Genomic DNA, 19,005 nt, shown 5'->3' with positions numbered 1-19,005 from the left:
GTTGATTATGTTGAAGTCTCCAAACACCTACAAGAGCTTAGCTAGCTCTGCTCTTCTGAGAAGTAACAGAGCCCAAGAAGAGAGACAAGCCAACAGTTTCTGCAGTAAAAAACCAGGGCTTAGCTCCAGGATAAGTAAAGCAATCACACTGTCCATCTACTCTCTGCTATAATTGAAAATTAATGCATGAACAAAGACCACTGTGATCTCATAGTTAGCAATTGCGAATAAGTTAATAAACAAAGTAGTAGCTATGACGCAGACCCTGGCAGCAATTATCCAACTATTTGCACGAGTCAATTGGAGGTCTCATTAAACTAAGTGGCTACAATTATTGTACCAGACAAAACCAATACGTTCCACCATCAAGAATCCAGAGTTGTTGACCGAACTAGTTGTATTTCAAAATAAATTTATCAAAATAGATAACACCCAAATTCAAATACTATAATGACTTTATTTTACTATAATTCTAAGTAAAATGTTTAACTGTTAAATACTTTACTCCTCTAAAAATAATTGTTAAATATTTTACTTATCTAAAAGTAAAACATTGATGAGATTAATATTCTTTTAAAAATAAAATTAACGTTTTTATTAAAACGATATTCCTTACCAAGTCCTTATGTTAATCTAAGATCTTTACTTAGAAAAGCATTGATATTATTAGCGTTTTAATCTTAGATAACTAAAATATTAAACAGTTAAACGTTTTAATTAAAGCTAGAGTAAAATAAACTCCGATATTTAAAATTAGGTATTATCTATTTTGATAAATAAATTTTAAATTTAGGTATTATCTAGTTTGGTCAAAAACTAGTGCTTTGCTCTTTGCTTTGGTATTGCTAGTCTCTCTTTTCCCAAAAGTGAGACGATAAGGCATGGACGATATATACATATACCTTCAAAGAGTATGTATATATATATATATACCATCATCTATACTAGTTAGTGAACTTCAAAGAGTATCTATATAAAAAAACAAAATAGAGTTTAAAAGGTATATATATGCAAAAACAAGTACATCGTAGGAAACATGAGATCACATTTGATACAACACACAACTCATCCATGAAAGCTGTTTTGTTTCTCCTCTTATTGTGGTTCGCTGATGTGCTAAAAGAACACTAGATATTTCAACTTCCAATTCCAGGACAGGTTTTAATCATGGTAGAGTCAATCAATCATCAATGGGATCCTGTGGAGCTTCATCAGCCTTCCTTTTGATGGTGATCACAGGACAATCAGCATGCTTTACGCAGAATTCACTCACCGTCCCCACGAAAACCCTGAAAAGTATACATGTTAAGGTATATAATGTAAATTAATTGTCAATTGAGCAGGGCCATCAAAACGATGTAAAACAATATACACAAACTCAAAAGATGCCCATCATTTCATTCATTAGCCTATAGATGCTTGTAGATGATAAGCACTTTTCTACATGCATAAATGAATGTAAAATTGAGCGCAACACAACATGACAATTAAGCTGTGGGAAAGAGGCCAATCTTGGTCAATAACCTGATATGCTCTATCAAGGTTGCTGGTCTTAAGTAGTCATTTGCTTCACCGTCTTTACCAAATATATGCCAAGGAGAAAAGAGGAATTTCTCAAGCCGAACGGATAATGATCCTGACTATACATCTGCAATTAAAGCCCTCTAGGTCTTTCCAACAATTCTCTTTCTATTGTGCTTCATAGTTCATGTTAAAAACAGGATCTCACTTCTTGTTAACAATTCTTTTATTATCCTACTTGTGTATGCCAGTTCAGGTTCATCATTTTCCAATATGAAATGTGACACCAGTGCTTCATTTGATCCATTAAACTCATATAGGAAAACTCAGATAAGTATGATACAATGATGGTGAAAATGCTCCAAACTGGAAAGGACAGTTGATTGGCAATTTTTGTTTCTCACCTTCCTGCATTTTTATTGATTAATCTATTCTATCTGTGTATTTATTATTATTCTTCTTCCCCTTGTCTCTTCATTTTTTTTTCTGTGATTAAGGTCATCTTATAAGTCAATGAAGCTAAATATTCCTGAAATTAATCAATTACATAGAATACTTTCCTTAATTCTGTTTTACAATCTGAAGCTGGCTCAATGCAAAACCTTAAGCAAAATTAGAGAATAGAGTAAACCATATAACATCAGTTTTATATAAATGAAGCTGTAAGAGAGCTCAATTCTGATTTGGTCCAAGATAAAGCTAGGGTTAAGGAGATTTAAGATTATCTGATTAAGATGGAACACTTGACTTTAGCCTAGCGACAAAGAATAGATAGACCACAATTGAGAAATTCAAATTCCTCTAATATAGAGTTGCTTCATCACGTCTAAGATAACAAGTTTAAAGGGCTTAACGATTTGTTCTACTACATGCAAAATAGTCATGTGAACTACCTGTCAGTGGATCAAGCATGCAAGTTATTATTAAGTGCATCAGAACTAATGTTGAATTACAATTATTCCTACACAGCATGGGGGATGATGGAAAAGCCAAGCACAATAAAGAAAGAGACCAGATTGTTTATTTTTTTGGAGAAAAAGAGAATAGATGAATTTTTGGGGAGAAAAGGAGACCAGCTTAAGAAAGGTACTACCCAAAGTCAGAAAAAGTAGTCAAGCAATCTTGAAAAAATTTCCAAGGGCTTATCCAATAGCCCTTGATGAGAGTAAATGCCATATGGATATGATAGGTGTTTTGAAAAGGATAGAGTACATGAATTACTTGACATCAAGTTATATATCTCCTGTTGTAACATATTAATGTCATTAAGGATTCCATACTAATTATTCTTCATAACCAGCACATTTGGTATAAAAGATTCTGCGGATAAAAATAATCAGTAGAGTAGTTCCACTTCGCCCTCAAACACTAAAATTCATCCAACTACTAAATAAATGTAGCTGAATAGTTTCATAATTAGATTAACACTTTCTCCTCATAACCAAAATAAATCCATCCTAGATACTAAACAAATTGAGGTGGATGTATAAGCCTATATTTAGCTACCAATGATGTGTTCCTAAATTATGAGAAAGATAAATGTATATTCACCGTAAAGACTGAAGCACATATAGGTCGATAAGATATGCATTTTAAACAGCATACAAATAGTACATTACCTTTGGAAGGGTCCAAGTCCACGACTCCCAACGACCAACATATCAGGCTGAACTCTTTTAACCTCACTGCAGATAACTTCTTTTGGATCACCTTTCCTGATCCATGCTGCACAGCTTATCTATTGCATCAATTAAGGTATGCAAAAGCAAGGTAAATATCAGTATCATGTCTCTGAATGAGAACTAGTTGAAGAGATGACAACAAAAAAAAAATAAGAGAAGCTTTGAGGGCTTTCAGCCAAATTCCACTACCCCAATTTGATGACAGCGACCTACGAAGTACTCCAACAAGTGAAGCCCTCTTATCTTGTCCCTCTCTTTCATGCTTTGGAAATCTTCAGGTGATGCATATATACTGTCCATGTCATCGAACCCTTCAAGAGACAGCAAATACCACATTACGGAGCTCAGAGAGCTTACGCCATCATGCCAGAAACTTCAATAAGTTCACGGTTTGCAAGTAGGATCCAATTTAATTGCAGTATACAAGTACAACATAAGCATCGTTGGGAGAGGATTACTAATGATTTATGCTCATTTTCATCACCACAAATTCGTCTTTCATAAATTTCACTTTTTGAATCAATCACTTTACTAAACCATCTTTCCATCAGCAATTTACAAATCCTCGTCCAAATAAGGGGGGAAGTTACCGTCTTCGTCGGGGACCTGGACGTAGAGGAAGAGGAGCTTGAATCCGGCGAGATTGGAGCGGACGATCTTGGAGAGAGTCCACTCAAAGGCGTTGCGGCTGCTGATGGAGGGATGCGGGTAGCCCTTCATCGACGACTCGTTCACCCCCATCAAGATCCGAGTCACGTCGCCATCCACCTCCATCTCCGTCTCTCCTCTCCTCTCCTCTCCTGCTCTCGTGAACTTGAGGCTGGGGTTTCCTGTCTCCCGTTTCCCGTTTCCTTTTAAGGCGGAGATTTATTTGAGTTTGTTCGCGTAGCTTCGTCTGAGGATGGATGACCGACTATTTTAGCAATTTAAGTGGGGTCCACAGGACACGTCATCGACAATGGATAGGATAAGTACAGAAGAGAATATATTATATTAGTGAGATCTTTTATCCAAAACGAAAATATTTAATTGAGATATAGCCAAAATAATAAAGTTTGTCCACTCCGATATAGAATAATAAATAATAATAATAATAATAATAATAATAATTAAACATCAATTCCAATATATTCATCCATAGGAAGAATTTATAAACTTGATAAAAACCCTCTCAATTGCTAATATTTACAGATTAAGATTGCACGAAGACCGGAGCTGAGGGATAGATAAAGTCTTCAAAAACTCGCTTAAGTTGCTAGGAATAATCCACTATCACTTTAATTAACCCAAACCAATTTGTGACTAATAAAAAAAAGCTATTTCCATGAAACAATGGTTATAATGAATGATTAATTTCAAAACTTGAAATGCTTCCGTATGTCTAAGTAATTGTTTGTGCCTTGTTGAGGATCACACCCTCATATTTGACCTGGAACCACTTCATGGCGTCCTCTTTAGTTACCCTGTGCTGAATCCCAACGCCAGACTCGCAGCCACGACGGCGGCCTACCCTGTAACCTGGGCGTTCCAAGATGATATAGAAGTCCATTCCATATATGCCAGTCGAAGGATCATACCTAAACAAGATGTCCATGAGCAATTTGTTTATCATAATAATTTGGAATGAACTTTGAGCTGCATGAACAATCCACTAAACTAGACTTGAACTTGGTAGCTACAAAAGTTCAAAACATGAAAGAGAAACTGAAAAGGGCGTCGAAAGATAATTCGGAACCGGTGTAAACAATCCTCTAAATTAGACTTTATCTTAGTTAGCTACAAAAGCTAATACAATTTTATATACTACTATAGTGGGGGCTAGAAGCTCCTTGCTTGAAACATGAACAAGACTAAAGGGCTTCACCTAAAACAAGATTCAGTACAAAACTGAAACCAAATACTGGTAAATAGTAGAACAATAATTTACTCCAAATCAATACTGCGGATGAAGGACAGCTGTCTATTAAGGGAGAGCTCAGAGAGTTGCTAAACTGCTCAGCGAAGGGATTCCTAGAAAACCCTTCTCATACAAGAGGTGTCAGAAGGAAGCAATACTCATCATAGTCATCTGTATTATTAACTTCATATAGGTATGGCAAAAACATAGTCCAAAACTCCGGATTCGAAAGAAACACAAAAGAGATTTGAACTAAGTAGCTAACTTCATATAGGAACAAACTTAAGCAGCGGGAACAATCTTCTAAACTAGACTTGAACTTAATAGCTACAAAAGCTCAAAACATGTAAGAGAAACTGAAAATCTTCAAAATTTTGAATGAACTTAAGCCCATCACAAACAATCCTCTAAATTAGACTTGAACTTGGTATCTACAAAAAGCTAATACAAATTTATATACCACTATATGGGCTTAGAAGCTCCTTGCTCAAAACATGAATGAGACTGAGGGGCTTCTCCTTTCAAACAAAATTCAGTACAAAACCAAAATCATATATTGGTAAATAGTAGAACACTAATTTACTGCAAATGAACACTGCAGATGAAAGAAAACTGTCTGTTTAGGGAGAGCTCAGAGAGTTGCTAATCTGCTCAGCGAAAGGATTCCTAGAAAACCCTTCTCATACAAGAGGTGTCAGAAGGAAGCAATACTCATCATAGTCATCTGTATTATTAACTTCATATAGGTATGACAAAAACATAGTCCAAAACTCTGCATTAGAAAGAAACACGAAAGAGACTTGAACTAAGTAGCTAACTTTATATAAGAACGAACTTAAGCAGCAGGAACAATCTTCTAAACTAGACTTGAACTTAGTAGTTACAAAAGCTCAAAACTTGAAAGACACGAAAGAGAAACTGAAAAGGGCTTCAAAAGATAATTTGGAATGAACTTAAGCCTAACAATCCTCTAAATTAGACTTGAACTTGATATCTACAAAAGCTAAACAATTGTATATAAATCTATACAGGCTTAGAAGCTCCTTGCTCAAAACATGAATGAGACTGAAGGGCTTCTCCTTTTAAACAAAATTTAGTACAAAAATAAACCATATACCGCTGGTTCAAGTCAATACTGCAGATGAAAGGAAGCTGTCTGTTTACGGAGATCTCAGAGAGTTGCTATTCTGCTCAGCGAAGGGATTCCTAGAAACCCCTTCTCATACAAGAGGTGTCAGAAGGAAGCAATACTCATCATAGTCATCTATATTATTAACTTACATAGGTATGACAAAAACATCAGTCCAAAACTCCACATCCAAAAGAAACATGAAAGAGTCTTGAACTAAGTAGCTAACTTCACATGAAAACGAACTTAAGCAGCAGAAACAAACCTCTAAACTAGACTTGAACTTAGTACTCAAATATGAAAGAGAAGCTAACAAGGGCTTCAAAAGATAATTGGAATTAACTTAAGCCCCACACAAACTATCCTCTAAATTAGACTTGAACTTGGTAGCTACAAAAGCTAATATACTACTAAATGAGCTTAGAAGCGCCTTGCTCAAAACATGAATGAGATTGAAGGGGCTTCATCTTAAACAAGATTCAGTACAAAACCAAAACCATATACAAGTAAATAGTAGAACACCAATTTACTACAAATCAATACTGCAAATAAAAGAAAGCCGCTTGTTTAGGGAGAGCTCAGAGAGTTGCTAATCTGCTCAGCGAAGGGATTCCTAGAAATCCCTTCTCATACAAGAGGTGTCAGAAGGAAGCAATACTCATCATAGTCATCTGTATTACTAACTTCACATAGGTATGACAAAAACATAGTCCAAAGACTCCACAGTTGAAAGAAACTGTTCACTATAAATTACAAAAGAAACCAAAATAACTGAGAAAGAAAACAAGTGAGGTAAATAGAGGGCTCAGAATAAGTACTGCTCCATTCAAAGAAAGGCTTATAGGCCTTTCTCATACAAGTAACAAGAGATGTCAGAAATTGCATTTCTCATCCGCCACCAAAAATACCAACAAGAAAATGGAAAGAAAAAGAAGAAAGAAACACTTACTGATGCTATCAATAAGGAAAGAAAAAAAAGCCAATCAAGGCATCCCCAATCACATGTACACTCGCCATAGATTCATATCAAGATTGTGTTAATGTTAACCTAGGATTTGTAAATATGGCAATACGGCAATATGGCAATACGGCAATTTTAAAGTAAAAAGGAATGCACATGAACAAGGATAAAACAGTTTGAACAAGATAAATGAAAGTATCTTACTTGATTCCAAGATCAATATGTTCCTGAATGCCGAAGCCAAAATACTCAGTCTCGTTAAAGTTCCTCCTTAGCAACTCATATAAACTTTGACTTTCAGCCCACTCTCAAGGAGCTGCATTGCCTTGTCACCTCTAACCGTAACAAAACAGGCAATCTTTTCATTACGATGGATTGAAAAAGACCGCACTGTATACCTGGCTGTGGAAATAAAAATTATTTAAGTATGCACATGTAACTGTGCACTAAATGCAAAAGTCTACAATTAAAAAAATGTTATGACACTAATTAGTGGACCTTTAGAAAAGACAGGAGTTTGACCACTCAGTTGTTCCAACACCTACAAATATACTGTCACATATTAGAAACTGGAAGCAGGAACTGATGAGAACAATGCAAAACCATACAATCCTATATGTTGATCTGCAGCCCCAAAAAATCCAACAAAATGCAAGCTGATTGATACCAACTACAATGAATAGCAACAGACTACTTCAAATAATACTATCCATGTTTTACGTGACAAGAGTTTGAGGCATATCTCGTATCATTTCACCAAATCTAGTAAATCTCTTATAGCTGACACTTGATAGAAAAAGACAATGCAACTTATTCCTGGACAACTTCACATCAAAACAGGAGAAGTAAAACTGCAAGCTTGATTTACTGTTCGTGGTACCACCGATGTCAAAAAGTACGACATGAATCATAGAACAAATAATCCTTGTAAATGGACGGAAACTACTGCAATATGATACCCTATTCATAATTCCTATCTTCAGCAAGATACAAACTTCTTCGACAAATAGCATGCTAAACGAAACCATGAGTTGTTCCCTCTCAATTACATAAAAGCACTTCTCAAAGCCTACTATAAGATTACAACACCTCTAGTAAAGGATAAAAGATCCATTTATACAATGATATACACAGTCACCACACAATGTATCTAAACCATCAAATCTATACCAGAAAACAACGAACAACATATCCAATCTCTAAGCAGCTTTGAAAGATCAAAAGCAAGCAAAGGGAAGGAAGTGGATCCACCTTGGCGGCACGCGTAAGGCGATCACCACTCTCACCGACGGAGATGTTAAGCATCAGCTTCTGCACCTTGATATCCCTCATGGAGTTCGTTAGCTTCTTCTCCGATGCCTACAATGAACAGAAGAATCCAATAGTAGGATGTACACTACGAAGAAGAAAAGAAGAGATCGAGAAGAAGGATTTATACCATGGCCGCCAAAAGATTCGCGAGGGGCAATAGAGAGCGAGAAGCGCGACGACTTAAACCCTAGAGGAGAGGAACATTTATAGAGGGAGAGCGATACGCCATGGCTGTAGTATATCATGTTTAGATTCAACTCAAGCCGTCGGATCTGCAACGAACGGTTCTCAGGTTACAACCTTCGAGCTTAAATTAAAACCCATATAGGTCATCATCAAATATTTAAATAATCACCATAGCTATTATCGTCACCATTATTATTATTATTATTATTATTATTATTATTATTATTATTATTATTATTATTATTATTATTATTATGATGTTAAAAGTCATCATCAGCAACCTCTCTCATGTAGGCTTATAGCATAAACAAATTCCACCGAGAAGTCTCCAATATCCTCAAGCAATGATGTTCTTTTAAAGTGAAATTAAGATAGATTAATTAGCTTCCATAAGGACAGAAAGCACAACTCAAATCAAAGGTCAAAAACTACAGTAAAATTAGTCGGAAAAAACTCTTCCTAAGAACACCAAAAATACCTAATAATCTGCCTAAATTATCAACTCAATCTACAGTTTGATTGAAAAAATAAAATATAATCTTTAATTATGGTATCAATTGTGGACCCATTCAAGAAAGGTTCCATCTCAATTAAGAGTAATAAGAGCAGAGTCATTAGAGAGTCGATCTAGAAACCCAATTCATGTGATGGATCAGAAGATGGTGGAATTGAGTTGTGAATCTGTGATTCGAATACCAGTCAAAACCAACGGCTATATCAACGGCAACGCACTCAAAAGAATAGAAAAGGCCTAAAAGCAGGAACAATGACCGTTGCGAAAAAGGAACAAGCCAAGCCGACTCTCTCCTCCTCTCATTATATATTTACCACAACCCATCCAACACCAGAGAGAGAGAGAAAAAATGACACATACTATACTCGCCTTTTCCTTCCTCGTCCTCCTCCCCATCCTCGCCGCCGCCGACCCCAAAAAGATCGGCGTCTGCCACGGCCGGGTCGGCGACAATCTCCCCTCCTCGGCCACCGTCGTCGACCTCCTCTATCTCAACAACATATCCAAAGCTCGCCTCTTCCTCCCGGACCCCGCCGTCCTCCCGGCGTTCAACGCCACCGGGGTCAAGCTCATGGTCGGCGTCCCGAACGAGAACCTCACCTTTATCTCGACCGGCGGCCGCGACGCCGCCCTGAGCTGGATCAAGTCAAACATCTTGGCCTTCCTCTCCCCTGACCAAGTCAACTACTTGGCCGTTGGCAATGAGGTCTTGTACAAGGACCAATTCTACTCGCCTCACCTCATGCCGGCGATCAACAACCTCTACGAAGCGTTACAATTTTTGGGTCTTGATCAAAAGATCAAGCTTTCATCTCCCCACGCTTCTTCGATCCTTGCAGCATCGTATCCACCATCTGCTGGGGCGTTCGATCCGAGTACCCTTTCAGTTCTTAAACCAATGCTTGAGTTCTTAGCACAAACTAATGCACCTTTCATGGTAAACACGTATCCTTTTATTAGCTACGTCAATGATCCGACCAACATTGCGTTGAACTATGCGATGTTTGGGTCCGATGCTACTCCGGTTATTGATGGAGATTTGACTTACACCAACCTTTTCGACGCCACTGTCGACTCCATCGTGGCGGCGATGGAGAGGGAGGGGTTTGCGGGCGTGCCGGTGGCAGTGACGGAGACTGGGTGGCCGACGTCCGGGCACGAGGTTGCGACGCCGGAGAATGCGGCAGTTTATAATGGGAAAATCGTCGAACGGGTCGCAGGTGGCATCGGTACGCCGCGGAGGCCAGGAACTCCGGTGGAGGTCTACCTGTTTGATCTGTATGATGAGAATGGGAAGAGTGGGGAAGAGTTTGAGAAGCATTTTGGGATCTTTAAACTGGATGGAACCAAAGCCTACAACATCAACTTCACATAGAATTGGCATGGTTTTCTTGACCACCAATTCAGATGCTTAATCTTCTTGCCGAGTTATTACTTCGGATTGCTTGCCTAAATTGTTATATTTCTGATGGAAAAAAGTACCACAATTTGTAGCTTGTTCATGAGAAGAATCTATCAGCAAAACTATATTCTATTTTCTGTGGTAACATTATTAGGAATATGTCAATAAGCAAGGATGAACTTTTTTTGTTTTGCTTTTTGCATCAACTAGCAGAGATTTGTCAACAGAACCAACAACACCAAAGACTCAAAAGTCAAAACTTGCTATTATGAAGCAATAGACAAACTTGAGTTGTATACATACATACCAACTAATCTTTGAAAACTAGTTGCAGATTTAAAAAATCAGATTGACGGAATAAAATAAAGATTACAGTTGTTAAACGTGAATTGCACTCTCTCCATAAATAAAGTGTTGTTGATAAGTAGTTTAGAAGTTGCTCTCTTCTTTGTTCCAGAAGTGAGTTGCATTTTTCAACAAATAGGGCACTTGATTTGGTATTATTGGCATAATTATTTAACAACTTAGGACTTAACAAAAACAATGAGGCTATGCTCTTGGTAAACATAAATATTTGGACCTCACTGAGTATCAAGAGTAATGCAGCACAAAGATAAATAGACTTCTTGTACCCAATACTAGGGGCACAATAACCTTGATATCCAAGTAAAAATTCAAATTAAGGGGATAAAGAAAGGAAAATTGTTAGCGAATCTCATATAGTATACATCTCATTCATAATTTGTGTTGGGCTAAGATAATATGGGCTAATATATAACATCACCACACAATATGGGCCTGATATTGATATGCATCAACATGAAAACAATAATATCTCTACTATATTCAATATTTCCTGAACCGAAATACTAAATAAAATAACATAATTTCTCAAAAAGAAAAATAGATGCACAAGGAAAAGATAAAAGAGCTGCATGGTGTGTCATGAAGTTCTCAATTGCATGTCCACTGAAAATTGGCATACATAATAGAAGAAAATATACCGACCTATAAGAACATCGAAGTAGCTCACATCTGAATATATAAATAAAACAAAACAATTCTAAGATCGAGGCTTCTCTTTCTTTTCCTTGAATAGAGCCAGCAGTGATACACCAGAAACCTTGACAACCTTGAACCTTACTCCAGGAATATCACCAACAGCATGCCCCTTTCGTCCAAACCCAGCAATCAATACTTCATCCTGTAATTTACAGGATGTCAGCAGTAATCTCCACAAAGAAAATAATAATGACAAAGAAAAATGATATACACATGCACAGTGACCAGAGTTGGAGCATACTAGTGTTGTACTTGGTGATGATCATAAAAGCAAATATAATTGATATTATATGTTGGGAGGAAGAGAGCATTGTCTTCACACTAAATGAAAGCAATTTCTCCAGCAAAATTTGAAAATAAAGATTAAAGTGAAACCAAAGCTCACATTTTCCTCAATATAGTTCAGGCAGCCATCATTTGGAACAAAGGCCGCAATTTTCTTCCCATTCTTTATAAGCTGAACTCTAGCACACTTTCGGATAGCAGAGTTGGGTTGCTTAGCTTCAATACCTCTGCAAGATAGATCCATATAAGATTATCAAATTTCAAAATCAAAAGAGGACAAAAATGGGAGAACATAAACTATGAAGGGTGAAAATTAACACCATATATATCCTACATCTTTTCAAGGACAATGCCCTTGGCATGTGAAGAACCAGCAAAAGGCTTCTTCCACTCATTGCCAAGATGACTTTTTTTGTATGATTTATCCGCCCACTTCTGCCGCCTCCTGTGGGTTTTCAGCTTGCGCCCAGCTCCCATACCACGTGTCTTCCTATTATTTAGCAAAACATTTCATCATAATCAGGGAGCAAAAATATTCATCATCTATGAATATTTATCTCTCAGATACCCAGAAATATGTTATATATGGTAGATGATTCATCTCTAGGTATATAATTTACAAACAATCTCCACCATACAAGCCTCAAGCCAGGAAAATAAATGAATACAATGCATTAGTTACAAGCTCCCACTAGAATGCCATAATCTGAAAATCCTTCCAGATGTCTACCAAAACAAAACTTGTTGAAAGAGAGAACTAGCTGACACCGGATAGGATCACTAATTGCTGAAATAAACTGCATCCATACCGCTTAGAAAGATGGACATACCCAACGAGGATAGTAAATATTTGGTAAAATAAAATGCACACTGATAATTTTATATATTTATGCTTAATTCCACACTTAAACAAGAACTACCATGAGCGAGCTATGCCAATCTCACACTTAGTTTTGTAATCGCATTCTTCTATCTTGAGACTTAAAAGGATAAATGTACTTTCGGCATTGCAACCTAAGAACATGTAATAAGTTCACATAATTCCAGAAAAAAAGAACAAAAGCTGATTGAGAAAGCCAGTCATACAATAAATCCACAGAACTTTATCTATGATCTACAAAGTATACCCCGTCGACATTACAGAAAATGACAGTTTTGCAGTTTCAAAACCTTGAGCTCGATCCTTAGTCTCATTTAGCACTTAAAACAAATAAATAAAATCCTAGAAAGGAACAGATAAGAATTTGTCTCATCGAGAGGGCTTCCCTAGAGATCCAAAAAGTTCGACAGAAAGTAATAGGATTCAAACTGCGGTTCTTGGGAGGACTCACCCCATCTTTCTGGAAGGAATTTGCTCGGCGACGCGGAGGCGAAAGAAGAGAGGAGTGGAGAAGAAAACCCTAAGCCATTATCTGTATATATATAGATGTATATGCCGCGGTTGCAACTGGACTAAAAGAGTAGTTTAGTAAATCTTGGAAAATCCTTATGCATATATAGAATAATACTGGAACTGGAGTCGATAATTTGGGCTGATAGGATTAATTGAGGTCGGGTTGGACTTGAGTTAGTTTGGTCAAGCTTGGCCACTTCCTTTGCAACACCCATGTATGACGGTTGTTCGCTTAGTCAAATACTACGTGTAATTTCTTTTGAGTGCAATTTTAGTTATCAAATTTGCATGATCGATGCATGATGTAGCTTAGAGAAAGACTTTAGAATGAGAGGTGGAATAATGACGTATTTTTTGGGGATATTTTTCTCATCGTTCTGAGTAGAGTAATTTAAAAGGGTGAATTTATAGGAAGGAGATCTTGAAACTAGAATTAGTGAGCTCCAGAGAGACAACAACAAACTTGTCTGAGAGAGAGAAAGAGAGAGCGGCGACGATGAATTTTGACACACATTGATGTGTCCGGTTACGGTTACGATTCATGTTACATAGAGATCTGGCATAACAAGTAGATCTCAATCAACTGAATAATTGGTAGTCCCTTGGTTCTCGAGAGTGTATAACCTTCTTGATGTGATACACTTTACTAAGCTGTTGGGTAGTGCAACAAATGAGAGATCTAATCCCTGGTTAGCTAATGCACCAAGCCTGGATCTCAGTTGATAATCGGAAGAAAGAACACCACAAATCAATAATAACCTACTAATTTTGCACAAGGAAAGAAAACCAGTATGTTTGATAAATAAATACCCTGTAATGGAAATTTATGAGGTATACAAAAATGGATGAGGATTTACATTCCCATGTAGTATTAATACCAACTATCTGCCTCCATGTACAATACTAGACCCCAGGCTGTAGGAATCTGGTGGTATAACTGTCAGGACAAAGAAAAACTGTGAAAAGCATACAATTTTTGGATGAATGGTGGACTGTTACAACTATACAATTTGATATTACAGACACAACTCATGTTGAAGGAATCTGGTGAAAGTAGCAAAAATGAAGCTGCCTGTAGAATATGTTGGTAAGGGAACTGCATAGAACTTGATATATTTTCTGTGTCGTAACTCATAACCAAGCTCCCCAACCTGGAAACATCTGACACAAACGATCTATATCTACTGCATCTTGTATCAGTTGTTGGACCTGCAAACACAATCAAAGCCACAATGCGAACTTAGGATGACAGATAAAGCAAATAAAATGTAACCAAAGTTCTACTTCCTTTAATCTTAATTAATAACTTACAATCTAAATGTCATATTGCAGAGGAATATATTGCACCGGATAACAAATTATCCGATGCAGCATTTCCTGTCTTAAATTTGTTACTTCATGCACACCAAGTTATGAAGTTCTCAAGTTCAGTTGATCAGACTTGCCTAAGATTGAAAAGGTAGTTTTCTAGAAACTGATCTATCTGCAGGATTTTTTTATAGTGAGTAAGGGCAAGCTCTTTAAGACAGTGAGTTGTCCATTACTTGTAAGGATTGAGGCAATTATTATCTTGATACTATAATCCGAATCTCTGGTGTGCACACTTATGAGATTCCTTTCGAAAGCTATGCTAAACAACCTTCAGGCTTCACAGTACCATTTTAACATATAAGTTGGTGTCTCATAACAAATTCAGAAAACTTATAAGTTGGTGTCTCATAACAAATTCAGAATTAAGCAATTGGAGGAGAGAAGGTTGGCAGGGTCAAATGTGCACAATCACTAAAACCAAGAAGCCATAAAGTTAGAAAAGTTGTCTCGATATCACAGGGCGGCCGTCACAAATGTGTCCTGAGCTTAAGTGGTAGCACCTCATGATTTGACACTGGAACCAGATGGGACTGACACTGGTGCAAAGCGATTAGGGGTGGCAAAATTTGACCTGACCCGATAACCCGACACGATAACCCGACATTTAATCGGGTTTGGGTTTGGTATAATCGGGTTCGGGTCATAAACGGGTCAACCCGTCTAACCCGTTTAATAAACGGGTCGTGTTCGGGTTTATACAACTGACCCGTTTTGACCCGTTTGACCCGTTTAATTATACGGGTCGGGTCTAGTTGGGTCGGGTTAACCCGCCAACCCGTTTATATATATATATATAATATATATATAACCTAACCCTCTCTCTCAAATATATATATATAAATATATATATATACCTAACCGGCTAACCCTCCCCACTCTCCACTCCAGCCGCCTCTGCCTTTCCAAATATTTGCCCCCATCTCTAATCTCTCTCCCCAGCGGCGATCGTCTGCCACCGTGTCTCCGCCTGCCCCCTCCCGCATCTCCGCCTGCCTCCTGCCGTCTCCACTCCGCGTCTCCCGTACCTCCCGCGTCTCCGCCTGCCATCTGCACTCCCCATCTCCTGCATCTCCGCCTGCCGTCTCCTCTCTCTGTCTCCGCCTACTGCCCACCACCGAGTCTCTCCCTGTCTTCGCTTTTCACGGTGCTGCAGTCTCCGCCTGCCGCCCCCGCTCCCTTTCTCCGCTTGCCGCCCCCGCTCCCTTTCTCCGCTTGCCGCGTCTCCTCTCCTCCTCTCCCTGTCTTCGCTTTTTGCGGTGCTGCAGTCTCCGCCTGCCGCCGTGCTGCAATCTCCGCCTGCCGCCCCCGCTCTTTCTCCGCTTGCCGCAACCGTCTGCCGCGGTGCCTCCGTCCTTGTATCTGCTTGCCACGGTGCCTCCATCCCCTTCCCCGTCTCCGCCTGCCCTCCTCTCCTCTCTTTGATGTGTTCACTCTCCTCCAACCGCCTCTCCGTCCCTAGCCGCACCGACCACCTCGTCTTCCTTGGCAGATCCGGAGCTCGCGCCATGGGAGCCAGCTCCTAGAGCCTTGCCTCCACCGCTGCTGCTTTGTCAACACCAACGTTGAAGCTTGAGACATTTGAATTTATTTTTACTAAATTTTCCTACAATATTGTAAATTATGCTGGATTTGTGTAAATTTATGATAGTTTATCTCTGCGGCCTGCGGGTGATGTATTACGCCGATTAACTCTAAACGGGTTAAATGGATGTAAATTTAAATGGGTTGTATTTACGGGTTAAACGGATGGTTAAATGAGTTGAATAAAAAATATAATATATTATTAAACGGGTTAAACAGGTTATATAAAAAATATAATTTATTTATTAAATGGGTTATACGGGTCGTGTCGTGTTACCCGTTTAATAAACGGGTCGTGTTCGTGTTTAGAAAAATTGACCCGTTTATTAAACGGGTCGTGTTCGTGTTAGTACTATCTTAACCCGACCCGAATCTGACCCGACCCGAACCCGGCTAACCCGACCCGATTGCCACCCCTAAAAGCGATGCCCATCTGAAACTTACTTAATTGTAGCAGTCGATTTCATGACGACAGAAATGAACACTGTTGCAAAGCAATGCCCAACTTAAACATAGCAGTTGCTTCACTCATGATGACAGCATTTGATTGGATATAATCAACCAATGCTGACAGCTCAAGGTCTAACCAAGTCGGACCTAGTTCAAGGTCAGTTGACAAGGCCTGACTCAGAGTGACTGCATCTGCTCCACCCAAACCTGTCAGTATGGCAAGAACAGCATGAGCCAGAAAAGTGATTGTGACAAAGCAATCACTTGCAAGCCAAGCCAAGAGCAATTGTGACCACATTTTGCTAATGAGCTAGAAAAATCTCTCCATGAGGAGAATCAAACCCATATTTTCCTTGGACCTTTACAAGCAGCTAACCTGTATCACTGACAATTGCGTCTCCCATCAATTCTTCCAGGGAACCTTCTTAACATCGAGCTTTGATCTAGATGATTTTATTTTCATTCTTATGCTAGTTCAAGCTTTATAATCCCGTAATGCTCTACTCAAGATGGTACAGTATTTTAATAGTCTAAGCAGACGATCATGCTTGAGCATGAACTGTAAATATCAAAGACAAAGCAGACAGTGTCGAAAAGTGGAATGAGAAACTGAAAAAAATGCAACCTTAATCTAATAATATCAACTTCCTATTCCAACACTTGACATAAATGCTAGCCTATGAAACTAAAAACACCAAAATTAATGTAACAAAATTATATGGCGACCATGAGAATAGTTGGCAATAAAAACAGATATCTCAAGACTACATATGTTGCATTTGCATCAAGTACCAGAGCATGCAAAGATTCAGTTAACTTAACTATGTATTGCGGGAAAATTACCTGGCCCTGCACGCTTCTCATTTCACCCTCTTCATATCCATCCAACTTCTGCTTGACTCGCAGTGTAGCACGGGCTGCATCCTTGTTGCCTTCATAAGAATCTTGTGAGCTCCCCAAACATGACTCTATTTCATCATCAGTTTCCTGTAAGAGGAACACATGTTATGGGAAAGTGACACTCACATTAGACGTTTCATCATAGTTAAAATTAAGTGCACTCTCAAGGGCATTAGGGCAATTAGACACTAAGCAAGCAAATAAACTTATCTAGCTTTAAAAGGAAAAGTGTGTACACTAAATAAATGAAAATGGTCAAATATATAGCTGAACACAACAGGGTGAACAAGTGATGACTTAAGTCTATGGCTCGAAGTTTCAATTTCGGTTTCAGTTTTGACCTCTAGAAAAAATAAATATTTTAAGCCGAATTAGAATGGTTTTAGCCCATTGTGGTCCAAAATTAATGTCCATCTCCCTCTTTATTCTTATTGTCATCTACCAAGTTCTAGGCCATTTATGAAGATTCACAATTTATATCCAACACCAGCTGTGGAAGAATTAGATAGTAGTCACTTTTAGTGTCAATCTCTAGTCTTCGCAGTCTACAAGCATGTGGCTGCCTTCATGCGTCCTTGCTTTGAATGGCAAGTGATACCAATGACTTTTGTGCTGACCAACATGAGGCATGCCGCATGTGGCACGAGGGATGCAGCGCGACACACAACATAAGGGACCGATGATGCAAGACAAGAAAGACGATCCACTAGTAAGAATACTTACCTACCACCATCGCAGACAACTGTTATTGCCTTGCTCTCTCTCCTCTCATCTGTCTATGCCCTAGGTGATCGGAGAAGACAATGGAAATAGAGAAATGGAAACGGGTCTAGAAATAAAAGGATCCAAAAGGTGGATCTAACTTAGAGTAGCGAATGATCTATCATCTTCTCCAATCACCTAGGGCCCAGATGGATCAAGAGAGAGAGGAGGGCAACAACAACAACACGGTACTTTTTCTCTCCCTCTCTTGCATTAGGCTGGCAATAGAGCTTATATTGTTTGTGACATGGTTGGCAAGTGCTGTGGCACATGTCATGCTGGCCACCTTGAGTTATATCATGCCAATGAAACTAGTAATTACAAGGGAAAGAAGGATGAGGGCCAAACAAAGTAAGAAGGAAGGAGAGTTTGAGAAACCAATAATGGCTAATTAGTTTTTTCTAGTTTGAATTAGGGTCCAATTTGGGTGAAAAAGAACAAGAAATCCAACCAAAAAATGTGAAATCAAACTTGTAATTATGAACAATCTAGCCATTTTAGTAGTCTGCACCAAAACTGGCAAGACCATTGAAACTGACGATCAAAGTCACCTAAACCGACGAAATTGGTGACTGAAACCACTGAAATTGCTGTTTAG

The 19,005-nt window shown here is 38.5% G+C and overlaps 4 protein-coding genes, 4 non-coding genes and 1 pseudogene across 10 annotated transcripts in view; 1 reads left to right on the top strand and 8 right to left on the bottom strand.

The window, feature by feature from the left end:
• Positions 1-987: 987 nt before the first annotated feature.
• LOC140768510 (universal stress protein A-like protein) lies at positions 988-4,075 on the bottom strand. Its single transcript, XM_073108804.1, has 4 exons — positions 3,794-4,075; positions 3,393-3,514; positions 3,141-3,259; positions 988-1,289 (listed from the first exon to the last, which is right to left on the bottom strand). The coding sequence occupies exons 1-4, from the start codon at positions 3,975-3,977 to the stop codon at positions 1,181-1,183; spliced, it is 534 nt and encodes a 177-aa protein (XP_072964905.1). The 5' UTR covers positions 3,978-4,075; the 3' UTR covers positions 988-1,180.
• A 136-nt stretch (positions 4,076-4,211) lies between these two features.
• Positions 4,212-8,769, bottom strand: LOC140768509 (large ribosomal subunit protein uL5-like; annotated as a pseudogene).
• On the bottom strand, positions 5,176-5,269 carry LOC140769422 (small nucleolar RNA snoR1). Its single transcript, XR_012105905.1, has one exon. It is a non-coding gene; the product is annotated as a small nucleolar RNA snoR1 (small nucleolar RNA).
• Positions 5,729-5,822, bottom strand: LOC140769423 (small nucleolar RNA snoR1). The gene has a single exon (XR_012105906.1). It is a non-coding gene; the product is annotated as a small nucleolar RNA snoR1 (small nucleolar RNA).
• On the bottom strand, positions 6,269-6,362 carry LOC140769424 (small nucleolar RNA snoR1). Its single transcript, XR_012105907.1, has one exon. It is a non-coding gene; the product is annotated as a small nucleolar RNA snoR1 (small nucleolar RNA).
• LOC140769420 (small nucleolar RNA snoR1) lies at positions 6,805-6,898 on the bottom strand. Its single transcript, XR_012105903.1, has one exon. It is a non-coding gene; the product is annotated as a small nucleolar RNA snoR1 (small nucleolar RNA).
• A 728-nt stretch (positions 8,770-9,497) lies between the features above and the next one.
• On the top strand, positions 9,498-10,735 carry LOC140768809 (glucan endo-1,3-beta-glucosidase-like). Its single transcript, XM_073109230.1, has one exon. It carries the CDS (start codon positions 9,551-9,553, stop codon positions 10,574-10,576), a length of 1,026 nt encoding a protein of 341 aa, XP_072965331.1. The 5' UTR covers positions 9,498-9,550; the 3' UTR covers positions 10,577-10,735.
• A 789-nt stretch (positions 10,736-11,524) lies between these two features.
• Positions 11,525-13,418, bottom strand: LOC140768715 (small ribosomal subunit protein uS12). Its single transcript, XM_073109093.1, has 4 exons — positions 13,282-13,418; positions 12,285-12,440; positions 12,051-12,177; positions 11,525-11,807 (listed from the first exon to the last, which is right to left on the bottom strand). Exons 1-4 carry the CDS (start codon positions 13,284-13,286, stop codon positions 11,667-11,669), a joined length of 429 nt encoding a protein of 142 aa, XP_072965194.1. The 5' UTR covers positions 13,287-13,418; the 3' UTR covers positions 11,525-11,666.
• A 759-nt stretch (positions 13,419-14,177) lies between these two features.
• The window catches only part of LOC140769008 (serine/threonine-protein kinase ATM), a 61,670-nt gene continuing 56,842 nt past the window's right edge, over positions 14,178-19,005 (bottom strand). For all 3 annotated transcript variants that reach the window (XM_073109512.1, XM_073109513.1, XM_073109515.1), the window contains 2 exons: positions 17,589-17,732; positions 14,178-14,552 (listed from right to left, as the gene is read on the bottom strand). In XM_073109512.1, the coding sequence (XP_072965613.1) occupies positions 14,475-14,552; positions 17,589-17,732 (222 nt within the window). In that variant the 3' untranslated portion in view covers positions 14,178-14,474. The remainder of the gene's footprint in view (positions 14,553-17,588; positions 17,733-19,005) is intronic.

The sequence above is a fragment of the Typha angustifolia genome, chromosome 10, assembly GCF_048772165.1.
Source record: "Typha angustifolia cultivar Huaian chromosome 10, ASM4877216v1, whole genome shotgun sequence".
In the NCBI taxonomy this organism is placed as follows: Eukaryota; Viridiplantae; Streptophyta; class Magnoliopsida; order Poales; family Typhaceae; genus Typha; species Typha angustifolia.
The sequence above is the reverse complement of the archived record's forward strand: the minus strand, read 5'-3'. Positions and strand labels throughout refer to the sequence as shown.